General features: G+C 46.0%; 1 protein-coding gene and 1 long non-coding RNA gene across 3 annotated transcripts in view; one reads left to right on the top strand and one right to left on the bottom strand.

Moving 5' to 3' along the window:
* LOC141145182 (Fc receptor-like protein 5) overlaps window positions 1-16,858 on the top strand; it is a 162,726-nt gene that overhangs the window by 129,833 nt on the left and 16,035 nt on the right. For both annotated transcript variants that reach the window (XM_073631656.1, XM_073631648.1), the window contains exon 16: window positions 3,254-3,294. In XM_073631656.1, the coding sequence (XP_073487757.1) occupies window positions 3,254-3,294 (41 nt within the window). The remainder of the gene's footprint in view (window positions 1-3,253; window positions 3,295-16,858) is intronic.
* LOC141145194 (uncharacterized) overlaps window positions 9,495-16,858 on the bottom strand; it is a 76,609-nt gene continuing 69,245 nt past the window's right edge. Inside the window, exon 3 of the long non-coding RNA XR_012244525.1 lies at window positions 9,495-10,058. This is a non-coding gene — a long non-coding RNA (uncharacterized lncRNA). The remainder of the gene's footprint in view (window positions 10,059-16,858) is intronic.

The following is a 16,858-nucleotide window of genomic DNA, read 5'->3' as shown; positions in this document are numbered from 1 at the left end:
CAGAATTAAAAGAGAAAATTTCACCATCTCTCCTGTACTGTACTACATGAGTGTATCTATGAGATGTAGCATATATTTCATCCCAAATGGGCTATATTGATAACTGTGTTCACCATAAATGAGTTTAAGACGTACTGACATGTAGCACAGATCCCAGACTAGTCTGGGACTTTTGACCCAGGTTCTATTCCCTATGGGGTACATGGCAGCCAGGCACACAGCAGCTCCACTCTCACAACTCAAGAAACAGGCATGTAATTTTGTATTTTTAATGCTGGGTAACTTGGTTAGGGTGCAGGGTGAACCTGGGGTAATCCAAATACATTGCAAAGTACAAAAGAGGACACTCTCTGGCTATAACTGAACTCTTCAGGGCAGTAGTGTATTTAGGTTTTGTGCTGCCCTAGGCCTGACTAAACTCGTGCACCCCCTAATTTAAATATGACCCACCCCTTCCTGTCAAGGTCACACCCCTTGCTGAAATTTCCAAGTGGGGACACTAGTTCCGAGGGCCGGGGGGGGGGGGGGGGCAATGGATTCCCTTAATTCGCATAGACTTCCTCTCACTTCCTGCTTGGCTATGGGGCAGGAAGTGAAGGAAAATCTCTGCAATGGGACAGGAATGGTAAAAAATAAACTGACAGGGGCTATAACCCTCCCTTACTCTTTCCAAAATGAAAAAAAAAAAGTGTTGCCTATAGTTCTACTTTAAAGGGGTTGTAAAGGTAAAAGTTTTTTCACCTTAATGCATTCTATGCATTAAGGTGAAAAAACATCAGACAATACCGGCCCCCCCAGCCCCCCGTTTTACTTACCTGACTCCTCGAAAGTCCCGCGCTCGCCCCCGACATCCTCTTTGCTGCTCAGCCTGGCCGTTAATTGGTTACAGTGGAAGGACTGAAAGCAGCACAGCCTTTGGCTCGCGCTGCTGTCAATCACATCCAATGACGCGCCGCGCCGGGGGCGGCGCCGAGTGATACAGTGAGGGGCTATGGCCACCGGCTGTATCACAGGAGCGTGCCCGCAAGCACTCAACACCATGCAAGGGAGCTCGCATGAAGGTGTTGAGTCCTTGCGGGGGGGAGCCGAGACAGCCGCTCAGGGACCCCAGAAGACCAGGTTTGGGGCCACGCTGTGCAAAACGAGCTGCACCGTGGAGGTAAGTATAACATGTTTGTTATTTTAAAAAAAAAAAAATTATCTTTAGTGATCCTTTAAGCACAAATGTCTGATAATTTTACGGAGAGGACTAAGAAGATATAACCATGCCAATGGTATAGCAGAAAACATATAGTACAGTGAGGAAGGTTTGTGGTCCAGGATGATAGGACAGTCAAAATTAGAAGCGGCGCCCCCCCCCCCCCCCCCACAGTTGCGGAATGCCAGCCACCCGCATACCGGAAGCAGTGCGGCCGCTTTATGGGGGCGCTAGACTAATTTGCCTCTCAGCCCAGTTTGCCCCATAAGACTGGCGCTACAATAACAGCGCAAGCCGGCGGGGACTTTTTCCGTGCTGCCCCCCTGCAAAGTGCTGCCCTAGGCCTGGGCCTTGTCGGCCTAGGCCAGGATACAGCATTGCTTCAGGGTGAACCCCCTTTGTGGCTAGTGGCAGATGAACACACAGCTCAGGAAGCTCCAATGCACAAGCAATTCTAAGCCTGCAACTTTGGAACAATCTTTCCAAGGGTTAACAAAGACAGTCACTAGGACCTCTCTTTCTTTTTCAGGCATTTACTCACTGTGTCCTGTGTACTTGGATGTCTTCCCTCATGTACCAGCTAGATTCTGTACTGTGAGCCTCCAGGCCAGGTCCTCAGTGGATTTCCTCTAAACTCTTCTAGCAACTCTAGAAATGGGTCCCTCAGCTCTCCCTGAGCTGGAGCCCTGATGGCCTCCTACAGACTTCAGCTAAGTGACCCAGAGGGCCTCAGCCCTCCAGGCTGGGTCTTTTCCATCAGGACAAGGACCCTACTGTTCCAGGCTCCAGCCTATTTATACACACATCAGCTCCCTACTGGTCATGCTTACTTCCAGGTATTGGCTGAGGCTGTATGAATATGCAAGTCCAGGGTCTACCTTTTCCAAACCACTAAATTCTAGAACTTACTAGAAACCAGGGTGGCGCAATTCAGCCTGAAACCAGCAGAACTCAGAACAGCCAAAATCAAAATTTGCCTTAATCCTACTAGCAACCTTTACTACCCTGTTTCCCCTAAAATAAGACCTAGCGTGATTGTCGGTGATGGCTGCAATATAAGCCCTACCCTCCAAATAAGCCCTACCCTGTTTCCCCAAAAATAAGCCCTACCCTGAAAATAAGACCTACAAGGACTTTAACTAGGGCTTATTTGGGGGGTAGGGCTTATATTGAAGCCATCGCAGACAGTCACGCTAGGTCTTATTTTAGGGGAAACAGGGTAGTACTGTAGGGTGCTACAGATACCGTAATTAAACCTTGTAGAGGCTTGCTATCAGGGATGATGGCTGGCCACAATATATAGACCTTCTCATTTTTAAACACTGTGTCTATGTCATTTGATGTAACTGTTTTAATGTATATAATGTTTTATGGTGTAATAATACATTTCTCAATTTTATTTAAATATGTGTTATTTATTTGGCACCATAAAAAATCCCACAGTATACTGCACTTCAAGCAATTAAAGCCAAAGTCTACGCAAAACCATTTTCTTTTGTTTTGGTAGTGGTGAGGGTTGTGACATCTGTATTCTCACTGGAGAGATTCCTTCTCACTTCCTGTACCAATGACACCCTGGGCACCATGGTATGGCGGGGTATCAATAAGAAGAAATGAAGGGAAACTCCCCTCTTGAGTCAATCTAAAACAAAAATGATTTTGGCTGAAGTAGTACATTAGGCCTCTGGGGATGCTGAGGATAATGTAAGCATTAGGGTGATAAATGAGCTATTGGTCAGGTAGATGTTTCGACCTCTGCATTGCAGTCTAGCATTAAGCAGAGCTGGGCATGGATATGAATATTGGTAACACTTGAAAGGCATAAGCCTTTTGTGTAACCCTCATGAAAAAAAATTACAAATTAAAGATGTTTTTCTTTTATTTCAGAGCTGTGTGCTGTGGGCTGGATGGGTTTTTTTAATTGTATTTTTATTTAGATCATTTATTTTAGTATGGTGAATGTGTGGGAAAATGTTAGCAAAGAATGTTTGTTACATTCAATACTTGCATGATATGCTATGTAGAAATAATATTTTACTTTTATTCCACCTGTAGTGTCCGGAAAATCAAAGCGTCTGTCAATTGCCACAGCAAAGGTAAAATATTTTGGCCACTAACAGGCTCCTTTCTTATTTTATGATAATACAATTTTAGGAATTGTACAAACTACATGTCCCTCAGGTCTGATAAGTCGGCATTAAAGGGCAAACAGGCTGGACATTTATCAACAGACCTCAGGAGATACAATAATTATTATAACTGTTATATTGATTATACAGTTGGGAACTAAAACATCTATATCAGGGGTATTGAATTTACAGAGGTCTGATCAGTAAAATTTTCTCTCCAGCAGAGGTCCTAATGACATGTTTTTACGAAGACTCGTTACATCACTGCCCCCCCCCCCCCTTATATCACAATCCCATTCTTACAGTGTACTCAGTCCCCCACACATTAATTATAGTTCCCCTTCAGAGTAGTGTTCTCAGGCCCCTGTCACATCATCCCCATCCCCTTTAAAGTAGTGTACTGAATCCCCTTTACATAACACACCCCCTTTATTCACAGAGTCCTCACCCCTCTTTCAAATCATCAACTCCCCCCACCTACAGTACTGTCCTCTGCCCCTTCACATCAACCCCCCCCCCCCAAGCACTGCCTCCCTTGCATCACTTGCTCCCCCTTCACATGAGCCCCATCCAGCACTGCCCCCCTTCACATCACCTGGCCCTCCTCACAGCACCCGCTTCCCTTTCACATCCCCCCCACAGCGCTGCCCCCCTTCATATCACCCCCACACACACAGCGCTGCCGCCCTTCACATCATACCCCCTCCATAGCACTGCCCCTTCACATCACCCCCTCCTACATACACACAGCGCTGCCCCCTTTACATCACCCCCCACCCTCACAGCACTGCCCCTATTACATCACCTCCCCCCCACAGTGCTGCCCACCCCCCTTCATCATTGCCTCCTCTCACATCACCCCCCTCTCCTCCAGTAGTGTCCTTTGCCGTTCACTCTCCTACCGTAGACTGAGTGCAGAGCAGGAGGCAGGATGGTAGTAAGCTGAGTGCGGGAGACACAGATCTGCATTGGATGGAGGGTGGAAGCTGTACGAGTTAACTTTCCAGATTAACCACCAGAACTAGTGTCCCCATTGGAAAATTTCCTCTCTATAAGACCCCTTTTACACTGGGGCTTTTTTCCAGGCGCTTTAGCTCCAGTGTTAAAGTCCTGCCCAGGATATTTTTCAGCTTTCAGTGCTGTTGCATTTTGAATGACAATTGCGCGGTCATGCAACACTGTGCACAAACTAAATTTTTATAATTTTCTTCCCACAAATAGAGCTTTCTTTTGGTGGTATTTGATCACATCTGCGTTTTTTTAATTTTTGCGCTATAAACAAAAAAAGGCCGACAATTTAAAAAAAAAAAAAATGATGGGCACTGATAGGCGTCACTGATAGGTGGCTGGATAGGCAGCACTGATGAGGAGCTACTGACAGGCATTACTGAGTGGCACTGATTGGCATTTCGATGGGGCACTGATGGGCATTACTGATGGGGCACTGGCACTTTTTTGGGCACTGATTGGCATTGTTGTGGGCACTGATTGGCACTGTTGTGGACACTGATCGGCACTGTTGTGGGCACTGACAGGCATTTATTATGGGGACAAGCTGGCAGGTGTTGGGCACTGATTGGCAGCTGATGGGCACCTTTTGATGGGGGCTGTGCTGATAATGTGCTGATTATCAGCACAGACCTCTATCCCAAAACAAAACAAAAACTTTTGCTATAACTGCTTATGAAGTGTTAGCTGGAGTTCAGTCCATCTAAAGCTGGGTATATACGCTGAATTTTTTTTGTTTTGTTTTGTTTTTTCGTTTAACCAGCGGGTTGAGCAAAAATAGATCCCCACAACAATGCAAGCGATGTTGATGCAAGGATCTCTCTTGCTGTCGGCTTCTGTTGAACAGACAGTGGTACACATATATCGAATGTCGGTCAGTTCCATGTATAGTCAGCTTAACACTAGCCCCCACCCCCAGACTGACAATGCTGCCCAAAGGTGTCTGCTTTACTACTTTATCCATAAATGTAGACAGGAAGTGTGTTACTGGCAGGATCACCAAGTAAATAAAGGGGGAAAAAAAAGAAAACTGAAACTAATGCAGCCACCTTGTCTAATGATTGGTAAGCTGCAATATATATTACATTTTTGATTTGGGATTTAATACTGCTTTAACTGAATTAGAGAAGTCTCGGTCACTAATAACCATGTTAGTCAGAAAATACAGAATTCTTAGAAAAATAAAAAAGGCTGCTTACCAGGAGTTCATTTTTTTAAAACTATTTTTAAGTCACTATATTTCCCAAAAATGTAAAGTTTTTCTTTACCTATGTGCTTTACACCTGATTCCAAATCTGCAAGCCAAAATGTACTTTTCTTTAGAGGTCAAGAGGGAGGCTTCTTGATTTCCTTAGGCCCTGAACTGCTTGCAGAATCAATTGTTAACCAATCGTGCAAGTCTTTGCCCAGTGCATAGTTGTTGGCAGAGCTAAAGGAAACTGTACAATAGAATTGTAATGTGTATGGTTAGCACTAAAACTGCATTCACGTTAAAATATTGGTACTCATGTATTTGTATGAAAAGGTATCCTGTCCTTTTTACATTGCTTACTTTGTGTGAAATATCTGGTGATCCTGCCAGTCTCCCTACTTTCCTATTTCAAACCATGCCAGATCATGGAAGCACATCCATCCCAGATTGGTCAGTTTGCTTCTTTGCATTTTACTTGCATTTTACTTGGGGAACACAGCCTGCCTACTAACAAGTTTTCTTACACAGCTCTTCACTGGAAAGATCAGTGTACTACTGTTTCTTTGCCTCCTGCTGATATGCCCCCTGAACTCTAATGCCCCGTACACACGGTCGGACTTTGTTCGGACATTCCGGCAACAAAATCCTAGGATTTTTTCCGACGGATGTTGGCTCAAACTTGTTTTGCGTACACACGGTCGCACAAAGTTGTCGAAATTTCCGATCGTCAACAACGCGGTGACGTCAACCACGTACGACGAGACTAGAAAAGGCCAGTTCAGAACCAAGCGCGGCACCCTTTGGGCTCCTTTTGCTGATCTCGTGTTAGTAAAAGTTTGCTGAGAGACGATTCACGCTTTTTCAGACTCGTGGCTTTCAGATCGTTTTCTGCGGTTCAGTTTGTGCTTGTGGGTTTGTATCTGCTCTTCAGTGCGTGCAAGCAAGTTCCGTGTGACTTTAATTAGTCATTGTATTCTTGTTCGTTCGTTACTGTTTTTTCAGGTCGCTCTTCACAGGCCTTGCTGTTCTTCAGTGCGTTCTGTTACTTCGTTCTGAGCAGCCGACCGTTTTCTAGCCATGTTGCATATATGTACTCCTCGTAGAGTTCGTGCTGTGCGGGGGCATGGTGTTGGGGTCCTGACCTTGACACAAGTCCAGTCCATGAACAGGGTGGGGAGGAGTTCATGGACCAAGAATTGGTTGCTTCAGCGTGACCAGTTCTCTCATATGCCTTTGCTCCGTGAGATCCGTGAGAATAATCCTGATGATTTCAGGAACTTTCTCAGCATGACGGACCCCGTGTTTCACCGTTTGTTGGCTTCGCTGACCCCTTATATTAGCAGGCAGGATACCTGCATGAGGCAAGCCATCACTCCGGAGCAGAGGCTCGTGGCTACCCGGCGGTACTTGGCGACAGGGAAAAGTCTGCAGGACTTGAAGTTCTCGACAGGCATCTCCCCCCAGGCTCTGGGGATCATTATCCCAGAGACCTGTTCTGCCATCATCCAGGTCCTGCAGAAGGAGTATATGAAGGTAAGATTTTTATCCTTTAATATCACATTTTATTGTATTGAATGTTTGCTAATATCTTGTATTTCTTTCCTCATTCCCTAATTACCATGATTGGAATATGCTGTGAATGTCCCCTTTGTCCTCATGCATGCTGGATTTTTATGTAATTATTTTTTAGTCCTTCATACAGATTGGCCTTCAATAACCTCCCCAGCATGTTCTCCTGCCCCTATATTTACCTCATGTAGTCACTTAACAATGTATTTTATCAGCTCCATAGTTGTGCTTTACCCCAAACACCCCCTAAAATGTTTAGAAATGTGATTTGTGCTTTAAATTCAGGCAGAGTGCCAGAGGCTTTTTTTTTGTGGTGTCCCCAAATCATTTTTATTAACCCTCCCCCAACTGCTAAGTCAGCTGATACCAATTCTCTATCTATCCTCAATCATCTATCTGCTGACTTTGCCAAACCCATACACACTATACCCATCTCTTATGTGCTCAGATTTATGGATGAATTACCCAAAGCATGTAGTGCAAGGGCCTGCCTGTATACTTTCAAATGGTACTGTTTAAAGTTTTGGTATCCTATTATTATCTTGACAGGTAATAGCAGAATGTCCAAATGTCCTCAAATGTGTACAGTGTGTATTTATATCTTTGTATTATTACACTTCTTACCTGTCCAGTGGGCTGCCAATAGTGTAACTAAGGAGGGGCTGTTCCAAGTAATACCCTGTATTTAGGCATTCATCTCTCAATGAAGTGGAGAGGGTTACCTGTCCAAGATTCCCCCCCCCCCATAATGTTAGAAATGGCCCATGAGAGGGGGGAGGGGGAATATGATAGGTGTACCTTATACTTTGGTGTTGTTAAATTCCCCTTTATAAATGCTATCTGGAGGTTGGCCAAGAATGTTTGTGTCTAATCTGCTTGCCATGTTTATGTGCAAAAATAGTAATTTATTTTTGTTTTCCTCAACAGTTTCCTTCCACGCCAAAGGAATGGCAGACTGTGGCCTCCCACTTTGCCCAGCGGTGGGACTTTCCTAACTGCGGAGGGGCAATTGATGGAAAACACGTCCACATCGTCCCACCACCTAACTCGGGGTTGTACTATTTCAACTATAAGGGGTTCAATAGTATTGTGATGTTGGCGGTGGTGTCGGCTAATTGCGACTTCTTGTATGTGGACGTGGGGAAGAATGGCCGGATGTCCGATGGTGGAGTCATCGCCCAGACGGAGTTTTACAGGCGTCTCCAGAATGGCAGCTTGGACTTGCCACCTCCAGAGGACAATGTGGAAGGACTCCCATTCGTCTTCGTTGCTGATGAAGCGTTTGCGCTGGGGGACCATCTTATGCGGCCATTCCCTATGAGGACCCTCACCCCGGAACAGAGGTTTTTTAATTACCGGCTGGCCAGAGCCAGAAGAGTAGTGGAGAACACATTTGGAATCCTGGCCAGCCGGTTCCGCCTATTTCTGACACCCATCCATATGGCGGAGTATAAACTTAATCATATAATCCTGGCGTGCTGTATTCTCCATAACTTTTTACGCAAACATTCGGCCAACTATGCTGGCTCAGTTGGGCCTGAGGCTGGAATGATACATGAAACAACACTGACGGTGCTTGAAAGTGGCCATCCTGGCTTGCCCTCCCTGAGTGCCCGTGATGTCCGGTTACGATACCTGGAGTTCTTTGCGGGTAGGGGGGCCATCAATATGCCAGCAAATTTGTGAAGCCTTTATCAAAGAAAAAAAGAAAAAAAAAGAAAATCTTTGTGGACATTTACTGCTTGTGTTTGTTTTAGCTGACCCTGACAGAAATGTGTTGAGTCCAGAAAATGGCGTGATTGTGTAACCTTATACAACACCCACTGTTGGGTGTTATTTACTAAAGGCAAAGACACTTTGCACTACAAGTGCACTTGAAACTGCACTGAAACTGCACTTGTAGTGCAAAGAGGATTTGCCCTTAGGAGATAACCCCCATTGTCACAGAAAACACCAATTACATCACCACCAAAGTGTTTTAGCGTTGACACAATAATCCACACATTCTTGCTTAACAATCTTTTTAATACCTGCACAATCACATGTGCATTTAGAAAAGGTTTTTCAAACAAACCAACATGTTTGTTGTATAACAATTTTTGGGGTAGCATTATAAAAAATAGAAATGTCCATTGAAGATTAAACAGGCATGTGTAAAACCAACAAGAAAGACACAAATCTTGAACTTACAAAGTTCACATTTGGTAGAACTTGAAGGCAATATCAGACATGAGTATTTAGGAACTGTGTTTGATATTGCGTTCAGATGGGGTGAAGTTCCCCCCAGGAAAAGCCAAATTTGGAAGATGCACACAAATTTCCCAATGTCAACATGTGCTAGCTGCCATCACGGGGGATCAAGGGATGTGTTTAGGGGGAGAAACCCCTTCCTCTCAGCTAATTTATTATTGAGGAAGGGGTTGCACCCCCAAAACGCGTCCATTGATCTCCCGTGATGGCAGATAGCACATGTTGGCACACTGTGTGCATCCTCCAAATTAGGCTTTTCTAAAAATCGCTAAAACATTTTGAACATTGTAGCACACAAAAAAACAAAGGGATTGGGAGGGGTTTTAAACTCGCCCCAAAACATCAATGATGTTTTTATGTTTTTGAATAACATCATTGATGTTTTTATTGAGGTTTTCCAATTGTAAATTACACCCCATGATCTCCCCGATCAGGATCTGGGCACTTTCTGATGTGAAAGGATCTGGATCCACAACATCACGATCACCTAAAAAGAGAGAAACCCAAAAAAAAAAAAAAAAGGTATCAAAAATATGCCGGCATCCATCTCTTACGTGAGCCTGTGGTCACAGACACTCACCTGTTGTGGTGACTAGTTCCACCACGTCTTCTTCCTCCTGCTCTTCTTGGGTTGGTGGGATTTCCCCTTCTTCCAGAGGTGGGGGGTCTGTGGTCTCCTCGGATGAGGGGTGTTCTCCGAGTCTTTTCTCCCCTATGTAAAACAAAAATGCTATACTTAGCACACAGAGATTTGATGGCAGAACTATAAATAGGAAACATTGCTTGGAAGTGGGGTACAATTGTCTATTTTGGCAGAGTTCAGAAATGTAGCATTTTCAGTGTCCTTTGTCAAGCTTCAATACTTTACCTGTTTGGTACAAGCTTCACAGATGTAGCCCCCCCCCTATAGTATACACTGGAGCACCTGTGTGGCCCCCTACTAAAAATGGTGTTCTTGTGTCCCACACTAGTGCTCCAGTGTCCAGATGTGAAAACAGCTGCTGAGTGTCCTCTCCTTACACAGAATCTAGTTTGCATTTCATTCTAGTAACAAAGCCATCTACACAACCAAAATAGTTTCAGACAAGTAGGGTGTAAAAATTGTGGCCAAATGCATATGGCCTAAACAATAGTGTTTTATAGGCCGAAAGAAAAATGTTGGATACGAACGAATAATGTGCCCATGAACATGAAAGTTGCCATTTAAAAATGTACACTTGTAAGAAAAGCACATGGAGCAGCACGAACGTAAGAAACATAAAGAATAGGAACACAGGACAACTACTTACTTTTTTGCTGCACTCTCCAGATCTTTCTGTACTGCTCATGTTCTCATAATTTCAGGTCCAACCACCGTTTCCTGGGCTGATCTTCCGATCGTCGTACCCCGAAATTCCGGTGCAGACTTTTGACCACTTTCGCCATGATCTTGGCCTTTCTGACATTGGGGTAAGGTCCATACTTTCCATCATAGTCGGCCTTCTTCAGGATGTCCAACATCTCCCCAAAGGACATATTTGATGCCTTAAATCATCTCCTTCTGGATCGTGACGTTTCAGACTCCGGGCTTTCCTCCCCCTCCTCCTCGTTGCTATAATTAGCACGCACCTGCTGTGTATCCACCATGCGCTCTTCCCCCACTGCGCAAAACGAAAAGGGGCGGGGAGTTAGGGGAGTTTGGCCTGACCTTAGGGTTTGTCTTGTGTTGTGTCTTGCAGAGAAAATGAATGGCTTCAATGACCACAACTTCCTCCCCCTGTTCATAGACAAATACAGGGAGCTGCCCTGTCTGTGGCAGGTGAGACATCCCCATTACAATAATAAACAAAAGAGGCAGGCAGCGCTGGAGAAACTGCTGGAGTTGGTGAAGCCGGTGGTCCCCACAGCAACGATCCCCTATTTAAAAACCAAAATTGGCGGCCTGGGGAGCACTTATCTTAGGGAGCGCAAGAACGTCACGGATTCCCAGAGGTCCGGAGCTGCAGCAGATGACGTTTATGTCCCCAGGCTGTGGTACTATGAGAGACTGCGATTTCTGTCAGACCACAGTGAAGTCAGGGAATCCCTCTCCACTCTTCCTTCCACTCTTCCTTCCACCCCAGCTGAGGCTTCCGATGTCCAACCTGGGCCTTCCAGCCAGGAAGAAGTGGAGGAGCCCAGCTGGAGTCAGGTATAGCATTGTTCTCCAGATTTCTGGTCAATAAATAAATGATGTTTATTAGATGTTATTATTGATCACTAATTGCTGATTGAAAAAAGTGTTTTACATATCAATAGACAGTAGTGGGCACCCAAAATTGGGACAAGAATGAAAAATGCTGAGCTCAGAATGATAGTCAGTTATATTTGTTAACATTCAATTTGCAACAGTCATGAGGTGAAAATTGTGTGTGATTGATGAATAAAAAACTAAAACTATGTCCCTTTTTCATACACAGGAAGACCTCAGCCAGGAGGAGGTTGTGGAATGTGGCAGTCAGGAGGAGGCTGGGATTAGTGGCAGACAGGAGGAGGCGGGGCTAAGTGTCAGCCAGGAGAAGCCTGGGACCAGTCACAGCCTGACTGAATCGCAGGTTCCTCCCCTCCGCCTTCCATATAAAAGAGGGAGGAAGGCGACTCCCATGCAGGATTCAGCGCTCAGGCTAATTCAGGAGACTTCGGCGTCCCTCCAAGCCTTACCCACTCCTGAAGAGGCCTTTGCCTGCATGGCTGCCACCAAACTGCAGGGCATGCAGGAGGGTCAATGCCTCCTGTGTGAGCAACTTATTTATAAAGTCTTAACTAAGGGGGTGAGTTGGACCATCCTCCTCCTCCTCCTGCTGCCACAACTCCACCACCAGAGCCACAGCATGGAAGGAAGCATGGAAGGAAGAACAGAGAGTGATGACCCTGGGTTTAGTCTGGTCTGACAAAAGCTGCAGTCTCTCGTATGACCACAGCCTGGGGACACAGATGTCATCTGCTGCTTTCAGGATCTCTGGGACTTCTGGACCAGACTGCACTCCCTTAGATAAGGACTCCTCAGGCCACCAATTTTGCTTGAAAATAATTGATGTCTGCCCTGGGGGTCCAAGGCTTCACCCATTTCTGCAGTTTCTCCAGCGTTGCCTCCCTCTTTGTTTAGTTGTGAGCCCTTAATAAAAGTTTTATTTTGGGAAATTATACTCTCCTGTGTGTTTTCAACCAAAAAGGACAGTTTGTTGGTGACGATTCAGGTACATTTCTAACATAAAATGTGAAATTAACAAGGGACAACAACACCAAACAATCTCCTACAGATTAAATAGAACAACATATCAATGGTGTTGTGGTAACTTGACTCAAAAAACACACACAAAAATTTTATGGAGTACAAATTAAAATCCCCCCCAAAAAAAATCAGCCTTGAAAAAAATACAAACCAAAAAAAAATAATCGGCCTTAAAAGCAAAAAAAAAAAAAAACAACACCAAAATAATGTTGTCAGATGTGATAAATCAAAATATATTGAGGGAATCCCGATAAATAGTAAAGAAATAAGTTTGTGAGAAGTCTGTGTGAATATGAGCAGCAAAAATACTTAATTCTTCTCACATTATAAAGAAGAAGAGAGTGCGTTGTATTAAACCATTTTTAACATTGCACCGTGACGAAAGTGCTGTATCCATTGCGAACACTAATTTTACCAGACCAAGCTGTTCCGTGTCGGAATTTCTTCTGAGCATGCGTGGCACTTTGTGCGTCGGAACAGGCCACACACGGTCGGAATTGACACGATCGGATTTTGTTGTCGGAAAATTTTATAGCCTGTTCTCAAACTTTGTGTGAAAATCCGATGGAAAATGTCCGATGGAGCCCACACACGGTCGGAATGTCCGACAACACACTCCGATCGGACATTTTCCATCGGAAAATCCGACCGTGTGTACGGAGCATAAAGCCTCATACACATGATCTGATTGTTCGCCAACAAAATCGTGTAATTTTGTCCGAAGGGTGATGGCCCTAATTTTTCTTGCATACACACGGCCACACAAATGTTGGCCAACAATTACGAACGCAGTGACGTACTATGAGCCGATAAAAAGGAAGTTCACTAGTCATGCGCCTCCCTTTTGTCTCCTTCTGCTAATCTCGTGTTGGTAGAAGCAGTGGCGTTGCTATGGGGGTGCGGGGGGTGCGGCCCGCACCGGGTGACACCCGCCATAGGGGTGACACTGGGGCCGCAGCTAAACACTACTATAGCTAGGCTCGGACCGGTGCGAGCAGGGCATCCAGCAGTGCGGGGGAAGCTGCCTATAACACTCCCCCTTCAGGTTAAGCTGTCACTCGGGGATCTCCAATATCTCCGAGGCAGCCGAAGTTGGTGGGCGGAGCTGGGGGTGTGGCCACGCCGCCTCCTCCACTCCTCCCACAGACCCCTTCACACTGGCTGATCCCGCAGCTGAAGGAGATATAGGCCAGGACACAGCAGACCCACCCAAGTCTTCATCTGCAGGAATGAGGCATGCTGTGAGTTACTGCACAGCACACTCTCACTGCATAGAGTCCTAACCTTCCCTGTGCCACCCCAACCTGCTCTATACTACCCCAACCTGACCTGTGCCACCCTAACCTGCCCTGTACCACCCCAACTTGTCCTGTGCCATTCCAACCTGCCCTGTGCCACCCCAACCTGCCCTGTACCACCCCAACCTGCCCTATACCACTCCAACCTGCCCTGTGCCACCCCAACCTGCTCTATACAACTCCAACCTGCCCTGTGCCACCCCAACCTGCCCTGTGCCACCCCATCCTGCCCTGTACCACTCCAACCTGCCCTGTACCACCCCCACCTGCCTTGTGCCACCCCAACCTGCTCTATACAATTCCAACCTGCCCTGTGCCACCCACACCTGCCCTGTACCACCTCAACCTGCCCTGTACCACCTCAACCTGCCCTGTGCCACCCCAACATGCCCTGTGTCACCCCAACCTGCCCTATACCACTCCAACCTGCCCTGTGCCACCCTAACCTGCCCTGTACCACCCCAACTTGCCCTGTGCCACCCCAACATGCCCTGTGTCACCCCGACCTGCCCTATACCACTCCAACCTGCCCTGTGCCACCCTAACCTGCCCTGTACCACCCCAAATTGTCCTGTGCCACTCCAACCTGCCCTGTGCCACCCCAACCTGCCCTATACCACTCCAACCCGACCTGTACCACCCCAACCTGCCTTGTGCCACACCAACCTGCCCTGTGCCACTCCAACCTTCCCTGTACCGCTACAACCTGCCCTGTGCCATCCCAACCTGCCCTATACCACCCCAACCTGCCATGTGCCACCCCAACCTGCCCTGTACCACCCCACCTTTTCTTTTACCACACCAACCTGCCCTATACCACCCCAATCTGCCCTGTACCACCCCAATCTGCCAATATACCACCCCAACCTGCCAATATACCACCCCAACCTGCCCTGTACCACCCCAATCTGCCAATATACCACCCTAACCTTCCAATATACCACCACAACCTGCCCTATACCACCCCAACCTGCCACTATACCACTCTATACTACCCTAACCTGCCCTGTGCCACCCTAACCTGCCCTATACCACCCCAACCTGCCACTATACCACTCCAACCTGCCACTATACCACCCTATACTACCCTAACCTGCCACTATATCACCCTACACTATAATTTACAGGGGCCGGTTTGGGGTGTGCCCCATGACTGTGTGCTACATGCAGGGTGCTGGGCAGCCTAGACAGGAGGGGGGTGACACCATGTTTTACCACACCAGGTGACACCAACCCTAGTGACACCACTGGGTAGAAGTTTGGTGAGTGTCGATTCGCACTTTTCAGCCTCGTGCTTGTCAGTTTGTTTCTGTTTTTCAGTGCGTGCTTGTCAAGTCATTTCAGTGCATTCTTTTCAGTTCGCTTCTCATTTTCAGTGCGTGCTTGTCAGGCAGTTTCTGATTTTCATTTTGTGCTTGTCAGGTCCTTTCTGATTTTCAGTGCATTCTTGTCATTTCGTTTCTGAACCGCTGTTCGTCTACTAGACATGTGGTGTTCTCCTCGCAGTGATCGTGCTATTATTGGGCTTGGAGTTTTTGCCTTGACCCAAGTCCAGTCCAGGAACAGGGGGAGGAGAGGAGTTCTTGGACCAAGAATTGGTTACTTAATTGTGACCAATTCTATCATATGCCTTTGTTGCGGGAGCTCCAGGAGACTAATCCTGATGATTTCAGGAATTATCTCCGGACGACGGACCCCTGCTTTCACCGTCTATTGGATTTGCTCACCCCCTATATTAGTAAGCAGGACACATGCATGCGACAAGTCATTACTCCCGAGCAAAGGCTTGTCGCCACATTGCAGTACTTGGCGACGGGGAGAAGTCTCCAGGGCCTGAAGTTTACAACTGGAATCTCCCCTCAGGCTCTGGGAATCATTATTCCAGAGACCTGTTCTGCCATCATCCAAGTCTTGCAGAAGGACTATATTCGGGTAGGTTTTAGCCTTTAACATCACATTCTATGTATTTAATGTTTGTTAATGTATTATATTAATTTATTAATTCCATAGTTACCATTATTGTAATATGTTGTGAATGTCCTCTTTGTCCTCATGCATGCTGTAAGCTTTTAATGCTCCTTTTTTGTCCTTCATGCATATTTGCCTTCACTAACCTCCCCAGCATGCTATCCTGGGCCCATACACACCTAGCCTAGTAACTTAACAACGTATTTTGTCAGCTTCATATTTGTGCTTACCCTAAACATCCCCTAAAATGTGTACAAATGTTATTGTTGTCCCCAAATTCAGGCAGAGTGCAAAAGGCCATTTTTTGGGGGGCCCAAACTCATTTGTAATCCTCCCTCCTTCCTCCTCCAAATGCTAAGTCATCCGATACAAATACTCTATTTGTTGACTTTGCAAAACCCATACACACTATACCTCTTTTGTGGTCATATTTCTGGATGAATTCACCAAAGCATGTAGTGCAAGGGCCTGCCTGAATCCCTTCAAATGGTACTGTTGAAAGTTTTTGTCTCCTATTATCTTAATAGGTAATTTATGTAAAAATGTGCTTGAATTTGGACAGTGTGAATCCATATTTTTGGATTATGACACTTCTTACCTGTCCAGTGGGCTGCCAATAGTGTAAGTAAGGAGGGGCTGGCCAAAGTATCACACATTATTTATGCATTCAGCTCTCATGGAAGTGGAGAGGGTTACCTTTCCAAAACATCTACCCATCCCCCCCCCACACCATAACAATTTTAGAATGGGCCACCAGAGGGGGTGAGGAATCTGATAAGTTGACCTTAAACTTTTGTCTTTAAATACTCATTTAAATAAATGTTAGACTTATGTTGGCCAAGAATGTTTGTGTCTAATCTGCTTGCAATGTTATGTGCAAAAGTAGTAATTTTTGTTTTGCTTGTTTTGACTCCACAGTTTCCTTCCAACCCACAGGAATGGCAGGCTGTTGCTTCCCAATTCCACCATCAGTGGTATTTTCCCAACTGTGGTGGG

Source organism: Aquarana catesbeiana, linkage group LG01 (assembly GCF_042186555.1).
Source record: "Aquarana catesbeiana isolate 2022-GZ linkage group LG01, ASM4218655v1, whole genome shotgun sequence".
Lineage (NCBI taxonomy): Eukaryota > Metazoa > Chordata > Amphibia > Anura > Ranidae > Aquarana > Aquarana catesbeiana.
This window is presented reverse-complemented; position numbering and strand designations above follow the sequence as displayed.